This window comes from Paramormyrops kingsleyae, chromosome 25 (genome assembly GCF_048594095.1).
Source record: "Paramormyrops kingsleyae isolate MSU_618 chromosome 25, PKINGS_0.4, whole genome shotgun sequence".
In the NCBI taxonomy this organism is placed as follows: Eukaryota; Metazoa; Chordata; class Actinopteri; order Osteoglossiformes; family Mormyridae; genus Paramormyrops; species Paramormyrops kingsleyae.
In genome coordinates, this window is record NC_132821.1 from 30,848,309 (window position 1) to 30,875,189 (window position 26,881).

The window sequence follows — 26,881 nt, forward strand, 5'->3', positions numbered from 1 at the left end:
ACCATTTTTAAAAATGTTTTATTGCCCCCTGCAAAATTCTGAAATAGTTTTGGTACGAGTGTCTATCTGCAACGGATGCAGTAGGCCTAATTATGCAATAAAAAACTGTCACTGTATGAAATAATTAAAAGTGAAATATGAAAATGCCATCCCCCATACATAAGGGGTGGCCAATCTTATCTGCAAAGGGCTGGTGTGTATGCAGGTTTTCGCTGCAACTTCCTAATTAGGTCACTAATTAGAGGACTGATTGGATGAAGAGTCCTGACACCTGGGTTTGAACAGCTGACCTATAGGTTATCCCAAAAACCTGCATACACACCGGCCCTTTGCGGATAAGATTGGCCACCCCTGCCATACATCAATGGTTACATGCAATACTGCTTCAGCAATTAAAATTAGACGAGCAAAAATTCTGTTTGATATCTTTGAGGAATGTGGTATTTTTACACCGATATCTCAGGTAAGCACTGGGGTTGCTATGCTGCATGAATGAGGGGGGAGTGCTGCTGTGTCTGAAATCTGGTTTTGCTGTAATTCAGGGTTTCCTGAGACTACAGTGTTCAGTTTGCAGTTTCCTGTTAATTTTGACTTGGTGTCACGTCCCAGCGACTCTGGCTGTAGTATGAAGCACTGCCTCTTTGCGTCCCGCAGTGATTCCAGCCCGTTCCCTGGCATATGGGCTACCGGGTGGCACTGGGCCAAAACTGGCTTATGTCGTCCTCTGCGGGGGTCCCTGGCTGCTGCCGTCATCTATGTGAGCGCTATTTTCCTCCCCCGTGAACTTTTAATTAAATAGCGCCAATTAGCTGTTATGTCTACGAATTTGAAGTATGACTTAATATTGTACCCCCCCCCCCTCAAAAGGCTTACAAGACCATCATTTCTGGCAGAGAAAATTTTGCTGATAATGTTGCCAGCATTGATGCTAAGCCAGTCCCAGACAAGGCCAACTGAGAGTTAGTCCTAAAACACTTTCTGAATCTGAATAACAGTAAAATTAGGAATAACAAAATCTCTGAAATCTATCTGTCATCTCATCTGGGCAGTGGTGCCTTAATGGTTAGGGAAGCGCACTTGTAATTGAGAAATTTCAGGTTCGAATACCCGACCAGCAAGGTACCGCCCCCAAGCACTGCTCCCCGGGTGCTGAATTAGCTGCCCCCTGCTATGTCACAATGTCACATATGGGTTAAATGCAGAGGACACGTTTTGTTGTGTGCTGTGCTGTGTCAACACTGATAACTAAATTCTAAATCTGTGTCGCTATAACCGGAGCATATAGGGCATCAGTAAAAATGACAAATAACATGGCATTGTGGCATGTATTCAGAGGGTTTATCCTGTGCTGTCAGTCACAGACTGGCTTACCCTCTCACCCGACTAGTTTATTATGGCAGCACACGGTATTTCCACTGACTATTACTTTTCAAGCATAATTTCTTGCATTTTGGGTGATATTACTAGCAGTTATTGATGGGTCCTGTAGTCTAGATGCTGATGATAGCTGAATCGGCCGAGGTGGCTGCTGCAGATACGGTGTCGTCTCCTGCTGAAAATGACGCCATGCCCCCTACAGGGCAGGAGGTCACCCTTCCGGTTGACAGAGCGGCCATGGCCTGACGTGGATGCTGCCTGCTGCTCCAGTGGAGGCGTGAAGCTTGTGCCTGCTGGCATGTACAGAGTAGTCTGTCCTGCAGAAACCCACGTTTAAATTAGATATGAAAACCAGTCTTAGCAGATACATTTGATTATCGTTAAAGAAACGCCCTAAAGATATCAAAAATGTCTGCCTGTGAAGAATGTATAAAAATTAGTAACATAATTCCCATGCCGCCTCTTTGGTTATTAAAATGACAAATACCTTACATCATTAAGACAATTTCTGCTGGAAAGCGAGGTTTTATTGGTAAAACTGAATTTACCATACCCATCTACACCCAGGGGCCATAAAGGGGGGGGAGTTAGGACCTCTAAGTGAGGGGGGCCCTAAAAATATGGAACATAATTTAATTAGTCTGGGTTGGGGGTCCAATATGATATCTTTTTACGGGGTCAAAATCTCTAGCTACGGCCCTATCTACAGCGATATTAATATTGAAATGCATATTTCTACTTGCACATTAATGCTATAACATCTTACCAGTAGGTGGTGCTAAAACACCAAAGGACAACAAATCGAACGACGCGGTGCGCAGCGAAGTAAAAACGCATTTGCAGTTGTCATACATCCCGCGTTACAGCACGTTTACAACAACTATAACACGCTTTAAGGCTTTAAAGAAAAATACGAGTAAAATAAGTTGTTTGGAACAGTTAAAAAATGTGCGTGGTAAAGTAAAAGAAATGCTAGCCGATGGAGAAGTGTATGATTCCCAAACCGACGGTGTATTTTAATGTAATATTGCGATGGAGAAGGGGGGGGGGGCACCCGAGCGTAACCTCCCGTAATTTCTGGGAAAGGGGGGGCAGCGTGACGTCACGGGCCGTGTTTCGCTCTCCGACAGCCTGAGAGAGGAGAGGGGCTCGCGTCAAAACAATCAAGAAAAAACAAAACAAAAACAAAACAAAAAACCAGGCAGAAAAGAAATACAGGGCACGTCCGCGAGGCGCTTTTCCCACGCGCTGCGCTACGCGCTAGTGCAGGGCACTGGCTCGGGGAAGCCGCGCGCAGGCGACGCCGCGTCCTGTCAGCCGACGACAGCGGAGCGGAGCAACTGGCAGCGCCGCCGCCGCCGAGCGGGGTGACCGGGGCCCGCCTTATCCTTTACGCACCGGACAAAGAGCTGCCTCCGGGTAAGAGCACAAGCCCCTCAAACCAATTCAGCTTCTTTTTTCTTATTTATTTCGACGTGTAATGCCGTCGGAGTGCGGCTCGGCTGCTCGCTTACCGCAGGCGGCAGCTTGCATTGGGCTGGCAGCGCAGGTTCAGCCCGCGGGCGGTGTCGCCGACCGAGGTTAGCAGGCTGCGGCCGGTTTAGCTCAGCCCTGATCGCGCAGCCTGGCTGCTCGCTGCAGTTGTCTCGGCCTCTTTTCGCCGTTCCGTGTTTTAGGTCTGCCCTCTCCCCGCAAACACATAAATAATAAGTTTATCTTCAGCTTCGGCACTGCTCTCCAGCTAATCTGCACGCCGTGCTAATAAGTAACATGTTTGCCAGCTTGGTAACTAAATAAAATACAGTGTAAAATACAAAAGGAAATAAACCAGAGCTGCTTGTAAATAATTAGAGGGCGCGGGGTGGAGGGCCGCTGGACGGAGGCGGGTTGCTGCGCTCCGGTCAGAGTGCTCATTCATCACGGCCTCCAGTCACGCCCGTAATGTGGCGTTTAGTTACAATTTTATTGTTTGATCTCGGTCTGGGCACAAAAGATGACGACGGGGGGTAGGTGCTTGGGGATCCGAAGCGGGTCTGAACGGTGATTGACACCGGGGGAGACGGGGAGATGGAGATGATGATAACGACGGTGATGCAGATGGAGCTGACTTGTCTTACGTGGCCGGGGGACAGCCGGTCAGGTGGGTTGTTAGCTAGCATTCATGCTAGCATCCTACTCCTTGAACCTTGCGTGATAAGGGGGGGGGGTCTTGTACTTTAATAAAAAATAAAATAAAAAACCAAATGTTAATTCGGCGGACCGCACAAACAGCACTGTGTGTAAAAGGGCTGATCGGCATCAACTGCATAGTCTTCCAGTTTGGGACCTGCATCGCGTTAAATGCACGTAATGATGCGGTCGCGCGTTTTTCGTGCTCCTGTCGGACCCCAGTGTTTCGCTTTATTGTTTCGTGCTGTGCGTTATTGAGTCACGTGACACCGGCGACGTCATCTGTTTGTTGTTCCGGCACGTGAGAGATCGGGCCCGAACCCCGAGACTGGTTAATCGATAGTATTAACGGGCTCGCTTGTTTGATCTCGTTGCACGCGGTACCTCGAGTTCTTAAACCTGTTCAGATCATCTAAATAAGCACGTCGAGTTGTATCGACAGTGCTTGGAATCCATGAAGCGAGGTTTATTAACATTGATTCGGGTGCAGATTTGGCAGCTGGTGCTTATTTTCATATTTTGTTATCCACTCACAGAATGCATATGGAATGTCCACGTGAATTATTTTTTTAAATGGTGTATGCGAGACGAATGGAATGGATTATTTTCTTTTGGTACACCACGTTTTAAGTCCCGTGCAGAAGACTGGTTTATATCAGTAATGGGTTTAGTGTAACAGCACATTATCTCGTAGGTGCTTTATCTGCACAGAGCAGCCGTGTTTTGTCCGGAGCTGATGTTTTGTGCTGCCTTCGGATTAAAGGTAATGTGCCATGCAGATAGCCTTCACTTATTTTACATTCTTGGTTGATGTGACATTAAGATCTATCTATGAGACATTTCCATTCATAAGTAAACAGATTACATTATACATTTAGATTATCGGCCGGAGGGAGAGTCTTCAAGCTAACAGCGTCTAGAGTAGTTTACGAAATTAAATCCATTACTCATGTAGCTCTTGGTTTTTCTTAGGGTCAGATCGCTGTTTTAGTACGTGGTCAATCATTAAACCATACAGTTTTCTCAGTGGTCTTCATGCAAGCATCATTTAGTTCTACGTATTTAGTAGCATGCAGATATTAGACAACTGGTTGTTTTAGGCACACCATAATTAAGTGTGTTGGATGGAGTGTGACATCTGAATTAAGAACACGGGTTGGCCCTCTCCAGAGCCAATCGGGGCTGCTAAGTGTTTATTTGAATAATAGAGGAGAGTGTGATTTGAAAAGCCAAGGGCACAGAAGCCAGCTCTATCAGGTTGGATGCGTATGAACAGGCTCTGCTGGTGTTACGTACTGGGCCTCCTGTGATGGCATGCTGGTCACATCTTTCCTGTCTTCAAAGGACATCAAACGCATAACTGTGGCCACATTGAATAGGCCTGAGTCTGAGGCTGTCCGGAGGTTCCAGTGTGGCCAGTGATTCTTTGATTACACTATTAGTCAAAGTTGGGAGTAAACAATGGCTCCAAACTGTCAGTATACTAAGTCGGTTTTTAATAAATGTACTTTTCTCACATTAGTGGAAATTGTACAGCTTTAGAAGTAATTTACACTTTAATCCACTTGAAGTTTAAATATGCCCTTAGATATTTGAACTGGTTTCTCTGGTGATGCAAGTTGGCACTGCAGACAAGACTTGTGGTTGAAGTGTTCTCTTTCATGAGCTCTGAAATCTTAAGTCACTTGATGCAGGATTGATATTATTTTCACCGCGCTAGTTGGCTGTGAGGTTATTCCGTGTGCCGTTGACCTTTGGAATGCCACTCCAGAATGACAGAGAAGTTGCTGTTCCACATTTTCCAGATCTCCAGTAGCGACTGGATGGAGCAGAGGGTCTGGGTATTAGTGGATTGGCTGCTTTTAGACATGTGATTATCTGTGGGGCTAGGGCTGTGGCGATCGCGTCTTGATGTAACTGTGATGATGTCGTGCATGTGCAGTAATCACCATAGCTGTAGATGACAGGTGATACATTTGTCCGGACGCCGGCTTTTCGGTACTAAACAGACGTTTACTAACGCCCACAATTTGGTAAGGAGATTAGTACTGTGCCTAAAATATTACTGAGATGCGTATCGTGATGCCCAAAAGTCAGTTGTCTGCATAAATTCGGCGTATCCTTATGTTTATTAAATTCATTTAGTGGTGCACGCCACGTGTGACTGTTTTGGTAAATCATGGGAGCGATAAGCACTGAAGTCGCGGTGAAGAGAGGAGCAGCTCAGCAGCCACAACGAGGAGATATTGCAGATAAACAAGGTAAAGAGACGTCAGGTTTGTGGTGGTAGCTTTTGCAGTTTAAATTCTAAGGATACGCCAAATTTATACAGATCACTAATTTTTGGGCATCACAATATGTCATCATTAATATTTTAGGCACAGCACTAATCTGCTTACCAAATTGTCAGCATAAGTAAAAAGTACCAAAAAATCAGCATCCGGACAAACATTTCACCCGCTATCTAAAGCCCTGGTGATTATTGTGCATTCGCCATATAATTGCGGTTACATCGCAACATGATTGCTACAGCTCTATGTGAGGCAGTGTCAGACAGTCAGCATGTGTGTACTGAATGTGACCTGTTGGAGTGGTTTAATGTTTAGAGTTGGCTGATGAGAATACAGTAAAGATGAGGTTCATTAGATGATGGGGAGAGGGTGTAAAAAATCCATCATTGAAACATGTGGTTTTGGGCCCCGTAATAGTTGGGTTATGAATATTTAAATGTGTGGCGGATACGTCCTGCTGGTGTTCTTGATTCTGCATGCGGAGCTGACTTCTGCAGCTTGTAGTGTGGTCTTGGGGATGTGGGGCCTGGGATCTTGAATGGAATTAATTTAGATGCAGACCTTGCACTTAAAAGCACAGTGTGTTAATCTTGCTATGGCAAAGGCCAATTAGAACATAGGGTGAGCATGGTGTGTTTTTGTCTGAGGTGGTTGCGCAGTGTGGTTTTGGTTTCTGCTTCAGCTGATGTCCGCTCATTTGGGAACCCCTTTCTGCTTTGTTTCCACGTTGCCATGTTTTGATCCTGTGTTCGGTACATGTGCCCCTTTAAAGCTTCCTATGGGAACTGGCTGCGATGAGCTGGTCCTCCAGCTTCCCCCCCCCACGCCTCCTTCCCACCATGTGCTACCCCGTGCCCTCAGCTGAGGTATCTGCCCTGTTAGGGCTCAGCTGTGATTTACCAAACCCCACCGGTCTTGGCTCTCAGCAGCACAAGCTGAATCATTCCAGGTTCGCGACTCCTCGTGGAGCTTCAAGTGGAGCTGTTGAAATGTGCCCCCGCCCAAGAGATGTAACTGTGTCTCCATGAATTCTGAACCACCACACAGGCTCTGTAAATTGCCCGGCTGTCATGAAAAATTTACTGCTGCTGAGCTAAAGGGACACCATGGGCCTCCCCAGAGCCTGCAGACGGGTGGAGTGTTGAGTAGTTATTGGGGAAATGAGGCTTTGGACCCCAGCGTATGTGGCATTACCATGTCCTGTCAGTCATTGGCCTTTTCTAGTCCACTGGGAAGTAATCACATGGCTCCACAGTTCTGGACATTCTAGGGTTTGGATCCTCGCTTCTCCCGGTACTGCTGTCCGGAACCCGATGAAGCTGATGGAGCCATTACTTGGGACATATGTAAGCATGACCCGAGCTCTGGGGTGTGTGCCACAAAGCAGGACTTCTCAGTTAACTGAGAAGCTAGAAGTCATGATTGTCCAATGAGAGTTTAGTTGAGGAGCATTCCTATTGGACAGTCATAACTTCTAACAAGTTAACCCTGCTAACTGAGAAATCCTACTTCATGGAACACTCCCTCTTCTAAATCGTTTAATTTGTGTTTACTAAAGGCTTTGTAAAAGTGATTTCATTTTGACCAATAAGAAGACATTGCTGCCCTGAAGAGCATGGTCTGGATAAGGCCTCAGTGCTGGTTCTAGGCAATGGAAGACCAGGAAAGGATTACAGTATAGTAACACGTAGTGCTTCAGCCTTATTGTTTGTGATTTTCATAGCAGTGCATCACTCAGATGGTTGCTAACACGGCATCAGTCCTTCGCAAAGTCAGGGACTTGCCTCGAGTTAGCGGGAAGGCAGCCAGCCGCCATGGCAGCGGGGGTTGCCGTGGTGACGGGAGGGAGGCGGAGATCAGTGGGGAGGCTGTACTCTGGACCAGGGGAACAGAGGGCTGCTTGTTGTCGTGCCCTCGTGCCGTCGATGATTTTCCGCCACACCTTGGGCCAGAGCTGACGCGTGATCCTCGCATCGCTGCGAATCCACTGTGTGCGTATGTGTGCCTGTGTTTGCCTGTGTGCGGGCTTGCCTCATGGGTTTTTATTTGAATGCTTCATGATTTACAGCCTAACCGATGCTGGTGACTTCCTAGGAGAGTAAAATTATGAAATAGAAGTGAGATACAGACCCGGAAGTAAAATGATAATTTTGAGATTAGATTTTTTTTTTTAGGTACTTGGGTCGCGATTTGGGGGTTGTGGGTTTTGCCAGTTCACGAGGATTTCACTGGTGCATTGAGTCTGCCATGGTATAAAATATAGAAGGCTTAGTAGAGATTTAGGGTTCAGCAGATAAGGATGTGAAGTCCTTCTGTTTGGCCCGTGGGGTGTTATCTACACTGTGCTTTGAAGGTTCCTCATAGGTTCCTCCAGCAGCAGGCGTACTGGTTCAGCATTGTCTCTGTAGGAAAAGGAAACCTCAGTGAAAACATTCCTCTAGGAGGGAATTTCCCATCCCACGCACATGGAGGCCAACAATCCTGTACAGTAGAATCAACCTGTTTCTGCGCCGCGCACCCCCGCCCGCTGGCATCGTACTCAGCTCCTGTTGACAGTTTTGCGCCGTTTCCTTTGGATTGTGAGAGCACACTGACTAAGGGCAGCAGTGTTGCCGTACAGGTTTGGGATTCTTCCACAGGAAGGGCAATATTCAGTTGTAATTTTCATGATTTCTCTCTTGTAAAGGTACCATGGCACTGAATCCAAGGTGGGCATCCAGGGACTATTTCAGCCACTGGCATTGTGACCAGTTGAGTAAGGGACAAATGTAAACCTCTGGGCTTTGTTTCATTCATATAAAATATGGTGAAAACAGAGAGCAGATGGTGCAGAGCTTTAAGTGTAGGCTTCATCTAAGGCAAGGGTGTTAAACTCCAGTCCTGGAGGACCGGAGCCCTGTGTAGCTTAGTTCTTTCCCTGTTCCACCACAAATGATTCAACTCAAGAGCTCTGTTGTAATTAGCAGAAGGAGGTGTGTTAAATGAGAGTAAACCAAAAACTGTGCAGGGCTTCGGTCTTCCAGTTCTGGAGGATCTAAGGCTTCCTGGCTCAGGTCCCATGAATATCCATGCTGCACTCTAGATAAGGCATCTGTGAATAACTGAATGAGTTGATGCATCATACTCAGAAGATAAATGCTTTTATATCAACACAGACCTGGTCCGCTTCATTTTGATCCTAGAATGCTGCGGCCGTATCTCTTTTGGTGACCAGATTAGTTTCTATCCAGAACTTAAGTTCATGACTAGACAGCACTCTGGAGTTGGAGGGCTTTGAATTGGAGCAGCAAACCCCTGTAGAGCTGCAGTGTGTGTGTGTTTTGAGTGGCTTTTTACTCACCTACAGATTTGCACACAAAAACACAGTTGAAGTTTTCCTGAAGAATAAGTTTGAAGAAAGCAGGAGTTTTCAACATCTCTAAAACCATGGACCCCCAAATGGAATTGACCAAAGATGCATGATCATGAAAAATACAACTCTACGGTCCTCCTGGCGACTGTGAACCCTAGGTAGAAAGCCCGGAGATTAAAGTATTAAGCTTGATACAACCCTGAAGCCCTCGTTTGGAAGACGGCTAGGCTTGTGTGGAGTGATTTTGAAATGACGGTGTCGCGGTGCCGGATGCCGTTTGTGTTCCTGACGTGGAATGAAAACTTAAGTGACGTGCAGCTGCAGGGGAAACAAGCGACATAGTGTGAAAAATGAGGCTCCCATGCAAATATGGGTTTTCAGTTGCACCTTGGCGTATGTTTTATATCCGAGTGGGGGCCATCGTCCTGATGCACTAGTGCTTTTAGCAGCCTCTGAATCTTGCCCTCCACTCCTTTGTGGTGCAGCTGGTTTCCTCTGATCAATCATTTCCCTGGAAAAGCCTTCTGAGGACGTCGACTAAAAGCAGCACTCAGTAGCTGCCGTAAGTCACAGAGGGCCTGCAAATGACTTGATGTTGATTATTGGTGGTGAGTTATTTGCGGCTTTTGCTTGTAATGTAGTGCCAGTGTGACTTTTGCATCAATTCGAACCAGAATCAAAGTCCGGCAACGTGCATCACCTTGTTTTTTTGTGAATGACAGAAATTGCGTTAATGCAGTCTTTCCATGTTGGTACGGCCGTGTTGAATACTACATGTCTGTGGCAGTGGCCCCTAGGGGTGTAAATCATGGGCGGCCAGGCAATCCAATTACTATTATTTAGGGATCGATTTGATGCATCGAAAATCTATAATTTCTTTCACGATTCCATTAATGGAGTATTCAATTTTTTGATAACTTAAGTTAAAAATGGTTTAAATTTAACTGAAAAACAATTCACAAATATTACCATGGGACCTTAATTGTGCACTGATAATGGAATATAAATAAAGTAAAATCTCTGAACATTAATTTTTATTATTAAATAGGGAGAACAAGTCAATGTAAATGGTAAAAAAAGGCCAACTACTGAACTGCACAGAGAAACAAACATATAAAGAAAGTTCAGGCTGATTGGCTGTTTTCATCTAGGTTTAATGGTGGTACACCTATGTGGAAATTGTAAATGATACCAATAACTGATACATTTTGGTCTACAATCATTAATACCGATAGCTAGCTAACCTCTGAGCCTCTTGCCAAAGAAGAGGGGGGAGCTGAATGACATTACGCTGACTTTTTTTATTATTCTGTGGAATTCGAAAGGTTGATCTCTGGGCCAGATGTATTGATGAATTATAAAAATTTACTGGGTCAGTACCTTGAGACCTTTTATAAGCCGTGAATGAGTCCTCCACCACAGAAAGTGTCACATTAACATGAAATGATTCATGCTATGAAGACAGTAACACGTTTTGCAAGCAAAGTTTTAAGAGCAGCAGGTACTACATTTCGCTACAGACAGCATTTCTGTGTTTTGTGATGTTGGGGTTTATATATTTTAATCCTACCTGTTGTATCTTTCTGAACATTTTAATTGAACTAATATGTCTTGTCCAATTTTTTCTTCACAAGTAAGAGAAACTGGTGAAGTCCTTTGGTTCTGCTGAAGAAACCTTTCCTGGTTGTGTATTACAGACGCTTCAGTTCTTAGTTGATTTGTTTCGGCTATCTGTAGTACTGCATGGCTTTTCTGTAGTCATCCTGACTACACGTCAGCTGTGGTGTAAAACTGTGCTTTATTGAAGCCTTTAAATGATCTGTGACGTCCAGAGGTAGCAGGTGCTTGAATAAGCTTCGGAATCACTTAACCTACAGATGTAATATGGGGTAAGGATGGTATTCCTGCACAACTCAGCCAATGGATCAGTTCTCGGAAACCCCAATAGGGTGATACAGAGTGATGAGGTAATCCTCTAATTCTGGTTGGAAACAAATTGAGTTTGCTTTGGTGAGGGAGACCGGGTGCGCTTTGATTTAGTCATTGCCTTCTAGAAGATATGCATTAGTTAAAGCACATTTTGGCCGGCTTGACGTTGTCTCTCCGTGGAGCTGCTTGATGTGTGGTAGAACCACACAGCCAGAACCTGCTTGCCAACCTAGAGGCGTAAGAACCAGTCCAGGCGTTTAACGGGAGATTCACGCATTGTTGTCGAAAACCCGTTTTTCAAAGTTATGGTTGCAGACTCCTCCTGTTATTTTGCAAGAGATAAGATGATAAGCCAGAGGTGCATTATTGAAGGCCCCCCCTTCTCGTAGTGGGAGGGGTAACACGATCATGCCAAGCAGTAGCTTCTGATGACCCCTCCCCTGGAGAGCTGTGAGATTCACTGGCCCTTTGCTCTCGGCCTGTTAAGGCGCACTAACCATAATTATCCTCGGCAACCTCTCCAGCATGTAACCCCGCCCGCGAAGCCCATGTCACTGACTCAACATGGCTGAGCTTCAGCTCTCGGCGGGGGCGGGTGGATTAGAATGAGAAGGACCCCGCCCTGGAGAGGGACGGACGTGGGCTGAGGCTCGAGCCGAGTCACCCTCTGTGGTGTAGGGGGTGGGTCATGTGAGCGGCAGCTGGCTGCTGTGTGACTCTGAGGCGAGTCGAAGAAGTTGGGCTGGGGGACGTGGAGAGAGTCTCTCTCTCTCTCTCTCGCTTGCTCACCCGCTCACTCTCTTCGGCACACACTGAGAGCAGGAATGCACAAAACCACAAGTTTGTCTGGTGTCCGCGATTGCTGTGTTCAGTGCTATGTGGAGCCGCCTTGTCCGCGCTCTCCGGTGTGGAGATCCTGAACCGGGCCGCTGGAGGAGGCCTTACGCTCACGTGGTGCCCTCAGGGTCTGGCAGCTCGCCTTCATGGACACCAGCGCTAGCAGGGGATGCACCCGCATGGGTAGCGTTGTGACCGAGCCTAAACCTCCCCGCCGCCAAGGGTTCGCCACTCGGGGGTCTCTGCGTGCGGCCTTGCCCCACGGCTCCACGCGAGGTAAGTCCACTTCGAGTCTCGCTTTGAGAAAGGAGTCGTGAAACTGGACGGATGCGAGACCCGCTGTGAACGCGCTGCGGTCCTGGTCGTCATCGTGCCGCAGCTAGATGGGTTTTCGTCTTGACGGCGCAGATAGATGACTTAACGCATCGTTTGATGCACACACGCAAACAGCCACTTGTGAATTGCTGCTGGAGTTGCAGGCTGCATCCAGGACATACCGTCAGTGTGGCCCTATTTCAAGCTGCCAATCTTTCTGTGTTGGGCTGTAGCACTGCCAAAGGACAGGCTGTGGCTGTCAAACCTGTTCCAGCCCCAGCACTGGGTAGGACTATCTGGTTGGGTCTCTCTGTCTCTCCCTCTCTCTCCCTCTCTCTCCTCCTCCTGTGCTATACCAGACCCAGTCAGTGTTGCACACCATCCCTACCAGGACTTGTTAGCTTAATAATTGAATAGAAGCCATCCCAGAATGCCCTTCAATTTCCACTCCGACGAGGGGGAGCTGTCACCGCGATCCCGAGGCAAGCTTATTTCTGTGGCTTATTAAAATTGCAGCAGTCTAAACATCCAAGGTGAATTTCCCCACCAAACGTGCATGCCGTGCTGGCAGAGGGGCGGGCGATGGAGGGTTTAATTGTTAACTTGTTACAGCTCCCTTGTCAGGCCCAGCTCGGGACATACGACTTTGGGAATACGGTCTGTGAGTGACGTAGTGGGTTGGCTCAGGGTGTTAGAAACACAGGTGGAGGACAGACTCTGTTGGAATGTGAAAGCAACATTGTTACCTAATTTGATTAAGAAATGGAAATGGTGTGGTTTAAACACACCCTTGTGTGTTGTGCGACCTGCTGGACCCCTTCCTTGTATACTGTTCACGGGTCAGTTGTGTTTTTGCTGTCTTAACTGGCATTCTTTATCATGGTAGCGCTGTTTACAGTTGCAGTGCAGAGACCGTGTGTCCGGGCCGACAGAGCGGAGCTGAGTCCACAGACCCGGATCGTGCCCGTCTTGCTTTTCTCCGTAGTGCTTACAGTCAAACACCCCAGGGAGTTTCTTGCTGCATACGGGCTTGGACTAGCGTGCCTGCTAAGCAAATAAATGACTCAACGACTTTTTGACGCCATATTTACACAGGGCACTGTTGCGACTGTTAAGCTGCGGCCATTATTGCGTTACGGCGTGAAGAGTTTCGGCACATTCCAGCCGGCCCTAAAGTCCACAGAGTGCCGATGGACTGGTTATCATTTTTCAAAGACATGCTCTTCGAAACAGTATCAGTTTTCCTTCATCAGTACTGACTGGCTTTGAGAGAGCACACGCGTGACTGCAATAGTGAGGCATTTCATTGCACCACCTAAGCATGATGTCTTCAGCCTCACACTGCTCTGGGAAGGAACAAACCTCTTTTTTTTATCTTTATTTTAAAATTATTTTTAGTGTTTTAAGCGATGAGAACTGTGTGAATGAGTAGCTGAAACCCTGAATTAATTGATTAGAAGTTTGATGGTGATACAGTTGTAATTCTGTGAAGATGCAGAATTTGGCCGTTAACTTTCCTAAGCACACCCAGTGGTGCAGTGGCTAATTTTTAAAATGTGTGCTAGTCAAATGGCTACTGTTATATTGAACAGTAAGATGTGGTGATGTTTCACTTTGTCAGGACATGCTCTTATCAAAAGTAGCTTCAGACTTAAGCCAATTTCCTTAGCATTTGCTGGGATTACATATACAACAGCATGAACCCCATAATTTTCCTGCAAGCTGTAAGACTTGTGAGTTTGTTTGTTTATTATAAGCTTTGACACTGAGATCTACGGCAATCGGGAAAGATTTATTGGCCCCAGACCAAAGCGATCAGATTCCGATAAAGTCATGGGACAGACGGCAAGCTTTAGAGGAGCGAGAGGGAGCGGCAGCGGCAGCCTGCGGGTCATTCTCAGCAGTCTGGGCTGCTGTTTTGTCAGCTTGGAGGTCTGCACCCCTGCAGCCCTATGCTACAGCCCATTTGTGGCTCCGGTGACGGGCTAAAAGAAGAACAGAGAGAGAACAGGCAACAGTTATCACAGTTCGGCCTGCAGTGACGTCCCCGCGCGTGTGGCCCTTCCCAACCTTGGCACCAACACTAAGAGCTTCCTGTTTCGTTTTCTTGGTTCCTCTGTGGACTGAAAGGGGGGTGGTGATGTGACCCTTCCTCGGGAAAACCGGGGGGGCATGCGTTCATGTTTTTTTTGGAGCACTAACATGGGCTAAGCTGCCTCGCCACATTGATGTCTGATCAAAGCTGTTTTCCATCTCTGTGATTCCCCCCCCCCCCCCCCCCCCGAAGAACGGCTTTGCCCTGTGAGGGGGAGGTGGTGTCTGTGGCCATGCTGTGGCTGAAGTGTGTCACACGTCGCTGTATCTGCCGTGCTGGGGATGGTTTCAAACGTGGATCTTAATACAAAGAAAAAGCCAATTTTAATTGTGTGAAGTGATGTAAAGTGCATACGTGGCTTTTAATCTTTGAAAAGAAGCAGGTGGACGGCTTCTTTAATACTTGTACGAATGAATGCCCAGTGTCCTGCGCTCCTGCATTCACGTTCCCATGAACGCTGCGTGTGAATGGGGCCTCTCTCTCCTCCCTCCCCCCCCCCCCCCCCACTCACCGGAGGTCCAGCTGCAGTCTCTGACAGAGCCCACATCATCTCTCTCAATCTCGCTCTCTCTCTCTCCTCTCTGTCTCTCTCTAGGTAACGTGGGCCGGGGTGTGCAGTACCGCAGACTGACAGTAGGGGGTGGCAGGGTGCGGGGCCCGCACCAGCTGTCGACTGAGAGCAGGGCCCTCTCCCGGGGAATGCACCATGACCTCAGTGGTGGAATACATCGCCGCCGTGGAGAACCCGCAGCCGGTGAGTCACATCACTGCCGCGTAACGATAACCGGCTATCAGGTCTGACAGAGCGTGACCGGTGCTCGACACGCGTCGTCTGCAGCTCGTGGGTTTGCTTAAGCAGAAGGAGAGTTGCTGTTGAAGAGGGTTAAATACAAATGCAGTAGGCAGATTATTACTTTGAATGTAGTTATTTGTTGTTTGCAGTCACAGCCCCATAGCAAAGTCCATATTGGGTAATGTTCAGACAGTCCCAGTATGCCCCCAGCTATGTGTATCAGGTGAAGATGACACCCCCCCCCCCACCCCAATCCTGATGACATGACAGAGGCTAAAGGATGCGAGGACTATGACATGCACGTCGTCTCCTGGGCGATCTGCATTGTAAGGTTAAGTGAATATTGATGACCAGGTGGGGAGTCCTTTCTGTGAAGGTCCCTGTGGATACGGTGACCGGGTCACGGCGCTAATGCTGTGGGTCCAGATCAACATCCGGGGTCACCAGGGAGCCTCAGGGGGCCCAAAGAGGAACATCGAGGGGCTGCTCCAGCTCACCCCAGCCCTGCAGGAGGTACCTGCACAGACAATGCTGCTGACCAAGCGCGATTGTGCGCTCCGGGGCCCTAAAAATAATCCTATCACAAATAAGTGTGGGGGGGGTGTGCTTCCTGTCTGCCTGCCACTGCAGCCTCAGTGCTGACAGGAGCAGCCTAACAGGGGCAGGTTGCAGATGGCCCAGACTTACTTCCCCGCCGGTGCTGTAATTTCGTTACTGCCTCTCCTGTGACACCCCGCATGCCCCTCCCTCGCTCCATTAGCCTGTCGCTAGCTGTGCCTGGCACTGCCCTCCCAGCTCATATTCCATGACCGGTTGTCGGGCCCTGGGGTCCTCTTTCGTGGTGCGGCGGGCAGGCAGCAGTGCCGCTAGACCTGCTGCCTCTGAGCTCGTCCTGCATCGCTGGTCACGGAGCATGTGGTTGACACTTTGTTGTGGAATTGTGGTATTTACTGGTGTGGGAGCTTGCAGGCTCCTTAGCTGTGCGGAGACGGAGAGGCGGTCTGCTCAAACTGGTACCACCCAGCCTCCCTTCCTCCCTCCCTCCCTCCCTCCCAGGAAATGAGTTAAAATGGAGTTAGGACACTCAGTCCTCAGGAATTTATGTTACTGTGGAACAATAGCAGAGAATAAAATAATTTCCCCCCAGTCCTCCAGGACGTCGAGCCTCGAATTGCATTTGTCCCTTTGGCGCCATGACATGCGGCTTGCGATGGCGGTGCCCATGCGGGAGACAGAGGTGTGACCGGCATGTCTCTGCCCCCTCCCCCTCCGCAGGAGGAGACGCAGGCTGAAGAGGAGTACCCGGCCGTGATCGTGGAGCCCGTGCCCAGCGCCCACCTGGAGCAATGCTTCGCCGCGCAGGTGCTGGTGTACGACGACGAGACGTACCTGATGCAGGGCGTGGCCGAGGAGCAGGAGGTGGAGACGGAGGCGGTGGAGGCAGGTGAGATGCATGGGGGGGGGCGCGAATGCGGTTTAACCACCATCCTCGGCCAGCAGGGGGGGTAGTGGTTTAAACCCACAGCTGATCCCGGGATAGGTACTGCCTTAGCACAGTGCTATGAGTTAATACAGCTGGATCATCAAAGCTGCTTTAGATAAACGCTCCATTGAGTAAATGAATAGCTATTTGATTAGGTACAGTAACAACAGGAATGATGATAATTACTCATTAAAAATTTTAATACAGGCAAAATACTAAGATAAAGTAATGCCTTCTGTGTAGTGTTTTAAAGGACTGTCAGCATTGTGTAAACTTTTAAATCCTCCTCTCGTTATTTATACTGAATCATGGGACAGGCTGAGTAATGTATTTTATGATAGGAATAACTCCAGGCCCCAGTTCCATGAACAGAGACTCTTGGCCAATCACGTAGCAGTATTTGCCAGCCTGATACACTCTAGGAAAGCGGCCGATGTCTCTTTGAACATAAGAACTATACAAACGAGAGGAGGCCATTCGGCCCATCGAGCTCGCTTGGGGAAAGCTTAACAAATAGCTCAGAGTTGTTAAAATCTTATCTCGCTCTGATTTAAAGGAACCCAAGGATTCAGCTTGGACTATGTTATCAGGAAGACTATTCCATACTCTGACTACACGCTGTGTAAATAAGTGCTTCCTTAAATCCAGTTTGAAATGTTCTCCCGCTAATTTACACCTATGGCCACGAGTTGCACTATGTTCGACCTTTAAACTAGCCTCAAGACCAGTGCGCCCTCTCCCATCTCCAAGTATTGATTGGCTGTGCCAATGGATCTCTTTAGCCCTAATGTTCGGCATTCAGTATGAGGACACGCATGAAATCGTTAACAGTGTTAATTGTGTTTGTAAGGCCAACCCACACCGGGCAGCAGCCCTTAGTGAGTGAGTGCTGTGTGCTGTCTCCCTCTTGTGGTCATTATTGGGATGGACGTGTTTTCATTTTCAACCGCGTTAATAATACACTTCCTGTAAATCTGGACTCTGGTCTGTGGGGATCACTGTCCTGTGTGGTCTGGTTATCAAAGGAGCGCAGAGTTTATTACACTGAATTGATGGATTAAAGATATTCTCACAAGGATTTTTTTTTATGTGTTTGCACTGGAAGGAAAAAAAATTGACCCAGTATAATATCAATGATTACAAAAGAAAACAATTTTGAGGTGAACACAAACAGAAAAACTGCACTGATTGTAGTAATTAGAGTAGTTAACAGAAACAGTACTGGGCAGACTCCAGGTCACCTCACTGAGATGATTTTCTTTTCTGTATGTATGTTTACATGTATGTTTATTGTAGGTACTGCATGATTTTAAAATCATGGAATGGTTACATTAGTTTTGTCAAAGGCGCACTCAAGGCTAAGAGCTCGTCTGAAATGAAGACCAAACAACACACAGGGCCAGGTCGGGCATGACGTAACCCAGCGGATTAGCCAGTAACTGTACAGTCCCAGTCCCAGTCCTGGCTCCGGACTCAGACCTGACTTTTTAAAAAAGAAATATTTATCCAATTGAATAGTCAAATATGCGATATAGTCCATGAATAGTCCAGCTGTGAAACGATGATACGTGTTTGTAGCTTCAGGTCGAACGCCCTGCCAAGCAACTAGAGTTTCGAAAGTTTCTGCACGAAAATTGTAGTAATCAATGTGAACCTGTTGGAGTTTCTCATAAAAACAGTGATGGATGGAAACAGGTGCGGCTTGCTGAGTGCCCACTCCAGGGAGGTCTGGCTTTCTGCACGTGGACGCACACTAGAGAGTGGGTGGAAAATTCCAGGAACACAAGCAGAAACGTAAACAACCGTGTGGTACTGCGTCTGTGAGCTGATTCAGCACTGGGGCGTCTCAAGAATAGTGTGAATTTGAGGTTTTATTTTTTTATCTTGAATGCTTCTAAAATTATGCATAATACAGTTAAGCAGTGTATCACGAAAATGGTCGTAGCATAAGCGACATAATTTTTACACATAAATGGTGTTCCTGTACTTATTTCATAAAGCCTCGCTTAATCGCTCAAGATTTTCAAATATTTTCTATTCCAGGATTCCTTGGAGTTTGATTTATAGGCACACTTGATAGTCAACCGCCACCAATCTTAAAACATGCAGTATTGTAAAACACTAATCTGACTTCATTAAAAGAACTAGGACTCGATTATCTGATGTTGGGGCGGGGATCGAATGTTGTGTTTGGCTGATAAATTGTGTTTGAGTACGTAAATATTCTTAAGCGTTTTTTTTAATCTATCCATCATTGTTCCATAATTTTCACATAACCGTTAGGCAGAACTGAAGGAACCGGGTAAGAAACTGACCGCCGTGAGACCCAGCGGCCGCTTCGCTCTCTCTCGCTTACCACCACACCGGCCGATCTCCAGTTTGCACGTCTTTAGTAAAGAGCGAACATGAATCGCAGTTTTATATAAATGCGTTGCACACAATCGGTGTGACGCCTGCCGTTGACAACTGGTCGATTATCGCAGGAGATGGACGTTATGCCCCAGATAGGCCTTCTGCTCGGATATAGTGTCCCGACCAAACTGTTGGCATCCTTTAAAGACCTCTCACGGGCTCTCTTTCGTAGCTGTATTAACCTTTACAGCAGCTGAATAAAAATGGATAGGGGGGTTTTACTGATGACGATCACGTGTAATACAATGCAGTCGTCTAATTTGTCGCTGTTTGATGCCGACATGTTTAAAGTAAACGTCAACGTTAGCCTAATGAAATCCCGCCGCTGATCTGCACTGATCGTCAGTCTCTTGTAAGCAAACTACAGACGGGGCAGAAAGTGAGATAGTGTATGTGGGGCGACAGATATTGGTTTTTACGGGGTGTTTGTAGGAGCCGCGCTACGCTTCGCCTGCAGATATGGGCTAACGGGACTGAAGGAGTTCGGAGGATTTCCTGCGTGCGGCGCGGAAGGATCGCGCTTGTTGGTGTGCGCTGCGTCTGGCTGAGTTTGAGGTTATTTCCTGTAGCCGCGGAGTGATCTCAATTGTGCGCCTCTATGCGATTCAATGTAAGTCAACGCGAATCTGAAGCTTTGGAAGAACATGGCGACTTCACTGCATGAGGGACCCGCTAACCAGCTCGATCTGCTCATCAGAGCCGGTAATTCCTGGCGTCCGGTGTGCGCGCTCTGCCTCGCGTGCGATCCCGTCTGCCTTCTGTGCGCCGCCGTGTTGACATTTGTTAAGTTGCGCGGTGAAGCAATGGAGTGCGAAATCAGGAAGTGATCACCTTGGGTAGCAACCTGCATGGCGTTCTCAGCGTTTTCCCAGACCGAGATTGTTTTTAAAAAAGTGTTTTGAGTCGCAGCATTGCACTGTAGCGTGCAGGCGTGCACGCGCCTCCAGCTGCACGGCTTGCTGTTGAAACCAGCGTGCATTTCACCTGTTCTCGCTATTTTAACGGGTTACGGGACTGGCAGCTGCTGGGAAACCAGGAAGTGTGCGAGAAGATGTTGTCTTTCCTACGTCTTTGCCACGCTGTCTGACTCAGACGGACGTGCCGCTTATTTCTAAGTTTTATTTAGGGAATGTTATACATTACGTTATACAAAGCCGTTCTTAAAATATGTCTCTGTCCTAATTATTCGTTTGATTTTTCTAAAAAGCTGTATATTTTTTATAGCTAGCAGGATTTACATAGGTCGCAAGACATGCAACTATATTTTGATAAAAACAGGTGATTTACGAACGAGACTTTTTATGTCTTAATAATATAATGTATCACGTAGTACTTAATTACGTTTTTATAATTATTATATTTTTGATTAATTAAACGGGTATATGTATAATTTTTTAACGGCGAATTCGTTCTAGGCCATTTTTAAATAAACGAGTCCTACGAACATATCGGATTTTCTTTTTTTAACATAAAAATATTAATAAAATAAAGGTGATTTTAGACTGGTTGTGGTTAATTTGATGGCGGAAGCACTGATCCGCCCAGTGGGACGTCTTTTTTGAGTGATGGCTCTACGTGACCAATCGGATTGCAGTCATGTTCGAACTCTTATTTGGCCAATAGGAGCGTTTGGAGCGGAGGGTGGAGCAGAGAGAACCCGCCAATAGCGGCCGGGGCGGGGATGATTGACAGGCAGATTTTAGATCGGCTAATAAGGGATCTGGAGGGAACGAAGGCAGAGTGTAAACACGGAAGTCATAAGGGACGGCACTGCTTTTTTGCAGGACCGCTATGTGCTACAGTTCCATAGTACCCAGATTATTACACTCTAAAAATGTCAAGTATTTAAATAATATTACGACATTTTTGCAGAGCAACAGTTTTATTCTTTCCGTGGAAATTGCTCCACAACTCTTAAAAGATGTGTAACTTTATGTTGATAAGCAAGCAATTTAGTTACAATTTTTTTTTTTGTTACAGTGTCTGGTTTTTAGTCCAAGTATGTAAAGAGGCTAAATCCTTAAATGCCCAGCTTTTGGTATTTTTTAAAAATTAAAATTCTTCTAGCAACGCACTTGTCATGTTAGCATAAAAAAAAAATGCAGTTTCTCTGTTTTGTACTGATAAAAATAGGAAATTAAGTTAATGAAAAAATCTATAGTTGCGTAGTCCCATTTATGGTCTGTAGTGAATTTAACACCGTATAAAAATGTCATTATATTTACTGTTTGAAATAAATGCAATCCAAAAGTTGTGCAGTGGAGGGCTCCCCATGCTTCAAGGGCATGTCCGCTTGCCAACACCGTAAGTGCGCATGCTGGGGTCCTCTGTCCTGGGAGGGGTTTGGAAGCTGAAGAGCTTCCTAAACATAGCTCAGGGGATGATAACCAAATATAGATAACCAAAACAGATACCCAAACATGGCCAGAGCAGGGGGGCACAGAGACACTGCGATGGCGGGCAACAGGTGGCCGGATCGACACGCTTAAGGCGCTGGGGGACAGCGGCAGTGCCGGGGGGTGACATGAAGTGGCTTTGCTGCTGGATTACACTTATTAGTAATAGAAAATTCTGGAAGTGACATGCAAAGTAAATGGGAGTCCCAAGTGATTTATAAGGCGAATGGTTAATGATACCCGTGTGTTTATGTGTGTGTGCCAGTGCTCTGCCAGCCCTTTTTCTGCCAGCTTACTATTTAACCACTGGTTCAACGCAGTGTTTACCGGGGCAGGCCGGTGTGCTTATCAAGGCAGCATGCACCGCGGTTCAAGAGCCAGAGCACTCCAGAGTTTCAGCAAGCAGCTGTCACAAGCCAGATCAGTGACTCTAACCGCCATGCCACCTGCTGTCCTGAAAGGCTTACATAATGCGTGTTAAATTTACAGCACCTTAGGAACTAGGTCTGTATGGCTGCTTTTTATAGGTATATATTGTATATATGTAAAAAGCATATGTGCAGTTGTGTTGTGAGTTGCGTTCCACGTGTATAATCGTAAGGTTGCCTTAAACACCAGAAATCGAGCAGTTATTAGAAATGTTTAGCTACATATGAAGAGTCAACTGCTAGGTAAATCTGGTGGCTGGTGTCTGCTGAAACTGCATGATGTCATTCATTAATAAGTGTGTAATGGTCAACTGTTTCGCACTCGACTGCCCGTGAGGCCCCAGAGGGGCTGCATTGTCCTGTTTCCACATGATGGGAGATAATTCATGTGCTAAAATGAAAGCTGAGCTGAAATGGAATTTGAGCATTTCAGTGGCGCCCTCTACTGTGCGAGCTCAGCGGTACGTGCCGGATGGTTTAACTGGATATCCACCGTGTCAAATTACAGAAGTTTAACAGTGTAACTGAATTGGCTTTTACATATGCCAGCATGTTTAATGAGTCAGTATTTTCACATATTTATAATAACAAATGTAAATCTTAACGACTGACAGTTGATATCTCTGTTCACCATTATAAATTTAGTTGCACTAAATTTAATGCAAAGGTTATCTGAAGAGTTTGTCGTCCTGATAATGTTCGTCCTGCAGTGACGTGTTAAACTTGCTGACTGTCCCTGTAACTTTTTAGCTTCTTATATTAAAATGTTCTCATTGCTGTTAGAACAGTGAAATCTCTTCTCTGGGACACATTCCTGAAGGGGGGGGGGGGTCCTGGTGAGGGACTGGAGGCTGGTCCGGCTCTCACACCCTGGCCTGTTCTCTTGCAGTGGAGGCCTCAGCCCACAGCAGCCCGGTCCAGTGTTCGGACAAGACCATCGAGGCAGCTGAAGCACTGCTACACATGGACTCCCCCTGCAGCCTGAAGGGGGACCGCAGTCCAGGTGAGAGTACCACCCCTCCCGCTTACTACTGCCCCCTGCTGGTGACTATGGGAATTGTTTGGCCAAGAAATATTTTTGTTGCATGGTTTGCGTCCTCGCTACTAAGGGCGCTTGTGTGTTCCTGCGTGTCACAGACGTGTTCGTGCCGCCCTACGTGAACACGCCCGAACTCATCCACGCGGCCATGCGGCCGGACGTGATGACGGAGACGGAGGTGGAGGTGTCCACAGAGGAGGCTGAGCCCATGGAGCTGTGCACCGTGCTGGAGGCCCCGCTGGGCGAACCCGTCAGGAAGAAGAAAGGTATGGCAGCCCCTGTGGGACGCGAGCTGTACGGCAGCAGGGTGAGGGGGGGGGGGGACCAGCTCTCAGCAAGCCAGAGCCCTTAAGGTCTGTTTCTGAGCAGTCGACCTTGAAGGTCGTTCAATCTCCCCCTTCACTGTGACATCAGCACCTCTTCCCCCGTGTCCTGCCCGCTAATTAGAAGTCAAACCCTGTGCGTTTACGTGGCTCCGTTACTCGTGCGAGTCGGTGAACCCGCTCGTCCGTTTCCCCTGCGCTCCAGCGGGCCGGAAGCCGAAGACGCACCAGCCGGCGGTATCCAACGGCTCCCCGGATCCGGGCATGAAGAGGAAACCTCGGGAGGGCCGAGGTGAGCGTGAGCGACGGGCGGGGGGGCTCAGCTCGGCGTGGAGCGGAAGGGCCCATGCGTGACGTCGACGTGTCCCTCCTCCAATCCCACAGGTAACACCACCTACCTGTGGGAATTCCTCCTGGACCTTCTCCAGGACAAGAACACCTGTCCCAGGTACATTAAGTGGACGCAGAGAGAGAAGGGCATCTTCAAGCTGGTGGACTCCAAGGCGGTATCCAAATTGTGGGGCAAACACAAAAACAAACCAGACATGAATTACGAGACCATGGGCAGAGCCCTAAGGTGAGCATGACATCAGACACCCCCCCCCCCCCAGGAAACTCCCTGCTGAATTTCCCCAGTGATTGGACGCCAAAACATTCTCTAGATTATATTTTTGGATGGTGCCCTAAGGCCTTGTTTGTAGCGGGAGTTTATTCACCCCCAGGTCCTCCTTGCAGGTATTACTACCAAAGAGGCATCCTGGCCAAAGTGGAGGGCCAGCGTCTGGTGTACCAGTTCAAGGAGATGCCCAAAAACATCGTGGTGATCGACGACGACAAGTCGGATGGCGGCGGCGGTGGCGATGGGCTCCTGGGCACGGAGAAGCAGTGTGGCGGCCGCGTGCCGCCCTCCTCTGAGGCTCTGCTGACTGTGCCCGAGCTGGCCAAGGCCCCCGGCACGCTAAGGGGGGGTGGGCGGCCGCCTGCACATGCCAGCCCCGCCAGGGGGAAAGGGGTGCTCTCGGTGGCCCCCAGCGCACGGATAGTCACGCTGACGGGGGCCACCGAGGTCCCCCAGGGCCAGCAGCATACCCAAGGGGCCAGCCTTCCCCTGGCCTCTGGGCCCAGGTAAAGCATTGTTCATATGGCTCTTGTTCTTATTTCGTGGATCTGGGAATTCTGGGGGCGTGGCCAGCTGGGAGGGGGCGTGGTCAGTCTGGGGGGCATGGCCACGGAGGTGTTGCATCTAATAGAGCATGAACTCTTTAAGCATTTTGTGTTTCCTGACTATGTTTGGGGAAAGGCATGACTGGAGTAGAGCTTCCCTAATGAGAAGGTTGAGATTAGGAGTGTATGAGGCTGGACCGCGTCTCTCCATTGGCGCCTGACGGGGCGTGTTTCCTCAGGACGGTGCGCGTGGCCATGCAGGTGCCCGTGGTGATGACCACATCGCTGGGCCAGAAGATCTCCACGGTGGCGGTGCAGTCGTCCAACTCGCCCATCACCGCCGGCGGTGGCGGTCCGACCAAGGTGGTCCTCCAGACCATCCCCACGGTGGTGCCCGCCGTGGCTGAGAATGGAGAGAAGATCACCGTGCAGCTGGCCAAGATCATCACCATCCCCGCCGCCCAGCTGGCCCAGTGCAAAGGCGGCCTGGGAGGCTCTTCCAGCCTTAACCTGGTGGGGGCGCCTTTGGCGGTTCAGGCACTCGCGCCCATGTCTGTGCCCCCGGGGACGCAGGTGGTGCGACTGGCGCTGCCCGCGCATCAGCAGTCGGCAGGCAGCCAAATCGGGGTGCAGGCTGCGACACAGCTCATCAGCGCCATCGTCAGGCAGGCCGACATGAAGCGGGAGGGCGCGGGCCAGACCCCACCCAGGACGCAGGACTCTAAAGTTCAAGAGGGGGCGGCAGCCGTCCCTGCCGCCGTGAAAGAGGAATCCCCGGAGAGCTGAGATGCCAGGGGCTGGGGGGGCGGGGCTGGGGTATGATGTCACTTGATGGCTCCGATTCTCCGGGCAGCCAGAGACTGTTGTGCTCGCCGGCCGGAAAGAGTGCCGGTCTGGATGAGCTGGATTGTACATCTGCTTCACATTTCAATTGCATTTTGCATAATATAGTCAGAGTGACTTTAAACACCGACGGACTTGACAAGACCCTGTTTTTTTAAAAAGTTCTCCCACAATTCCAAGTGGGACTTTGTACCACAATTTCATATAAGCAGCATGGGGGGGTGAAGAGCAGAAGAATTGAGGGGTGAAAAAAGGGACCAACCCAACACTATAATTACTGACACTATGTATACTGAACACTAGAGGGCGATCAGTGAAATCGAACTTGTAGGGAAGTCACGTTAAACACTTTGTATAAAGGGTTGTTTTTTTTTTAAATGATGAAACCAGCAGTTTGACTATCACTGTGTGCACATTGTATCCATGGGTGCTATGTGAGTCTTTCGGAGGCTCCTCTGGGGGGGTTAAAATGCTGATTCTCAGCAGCTTGGAAGGAGGAAGTCAAAGGGACTTTGTATATATCTCCTATACAGTTTATAAAATTTCAAAGCAGCCTTAGATTGATCTATTTCCCCGCTATCTTCAGGTAAATAAGCTTTTTGTGTACAGCCGATTTCCCGCCTTTTTTCTTTTTTTGATACCTTGTACCAAGCGCAGTATTACTCAAACGACATTTTTAGTTCGATGCCTGTTGGCGCTCATGCAGACCTCGCTGTAAGTCCGCCTGCTGTCTAGCCTCAGCATCTCTTCACTGTTTGTTTTTCTGTCTTTCTGCCAGTTTAAAGAAAAAAAAAAACATTTTAGCATGAATCTTTGCAGCTACTGCAGCTCTACATTTTCTTGCATTTATTTTTTAAGTTGAGGGGGAGAGATGTTCGCGTTCAGACTGAACTAGTTTGTATATTCAACATTTGAAGTATATTCTATTTTGTTGTACTCTTGTTTCAAAGTGTATTCAAGTAGATTTTACTGAAATATAAAAAAATTAAACGATTTTGTCTTTCATGCATTGGTTGATGTGTCCCGTCGTCCCATTGGTCGGACTCAGCATTTCATGCATTTTTGCCTCGACTGCAGCACTTGTGCGCTCATGCAATGCACATCAGTGGCTGCAGGAGGCGCTCAGGTGCTGGAGGATGAGGAATCGTGATGTTCTCTTAAGCTAACTGTAACCCATATACCAAGAACTGAGAAAGCGAAGATCATTTTCATATGCGACTTCGGATATTGGGCGCTTCTGCTGCAATAACAGTAAGCTGTTGGTTTTTCCTTTATAAATGTCCACATTAACCTAGATTTATCAAAAAGTTACAGGTCTTGGTGGGTATTCTACAAAGCAGGGGAGTATTCCATGAAACAGGACTTCTTGCTTAGCCAGATAACTTCTTGGATTTAAGGTAGTCTGGACTAAATGTAACGGAACGGAAAAAAAATCCATTTAGTCCAGACTACCTTAACTTCTTGGATTTATCTGGCTAAGCAAGAAGTCCTGCTTTGTGGAACAGCCCTCCGGACTTCTTTAGCTGGGTTAACTTAAGCTAGAAGTCATGATTGTCCAATGAAAGTTTACGTAAGGAGCATTCCTATTGGACAGTCATGACTTCTGTCTTAAGTTAACCCAGTTAACTCAAGAAT

At 47.9% G+C, this 26,881-nt stretch overlaps 1 protein-coding gene and 2 long non-coding RNA genes across 5 annotated transcripts; 2 read left to right on the forward strand and 1 right to left on the reverse strand.

Annotated features, from left to right (window-relative positions):
• Window positions 1–3,314, reverse strand: LOC140583022 (uncharacterized). The gene is made up of 2 exons (XR_011985809.1): window positions 2,892–3,314; window positions 1–1,694 (listed from the first exon to the last, which is right to left on the reverse strand). It is a non-coding gene; the product is annotated as an uncharacterized lncRNA (long non-coding RNA).
• On the forward strand, window positions 339–1,669 carry LOC111853117 (uncharacterized). Its single transcript, XR_002840386.2, has 3 exons — window positions 339–463; window positions 655–757; window positions 1,580–1,669. It is a non-coding gene; the product is annotated as an uncharacterized lncRNA (long non-coding RNA).
• On the forward strand, window positions 2,220–26,251 carry LOC111853116 (ETS-related transcription factor Elf-2-like). 3 transcript variants are annotated; one of them, XM_023829711.2, is made up of 9 exons: window positions 2,220–2,796; window positions 14,961–15,119; window positions 16,434–16,602; window positions 22,767–22,880; window positions 23,015–23,182; window positions 23,445–23,531; window positions 23,624–23,816; window positions 23,975–24,364; window positions 24,643–26,251. In XM_023829711.2, exons 2-9 carry the CDS (start codon window positions 15,072–15,074, stop codon window positions 25,187–25,189), a joined length of 1,716 nt encoding a protein of 571 aa, XP_023685479.2. In that variant the 5' UTR covers window positions 2,220–2,796; window positions 14,961–15,071; the 3' UTR covers window positions 25,190–26,251. The 3 variants fall into 3 exon arrangements, with proteins under 3 accessions (XP_023685479.2, XP_023685480.2, XP_023685482.2); XM_023829712.2 differs by lacking the exon at window positions 2,220–2,796 and adding an exon at window positions 11,800–12,231; XM_023829714.2 differs by lacking the exons at window positions 2,220–2,796; window positions 14,961–15,119; window positions 16,434–16,602 and adding an exon at window positions 18,558–19,755.
• Window positions 26,252–26,881: the final 630 nt, after the last annotated feature.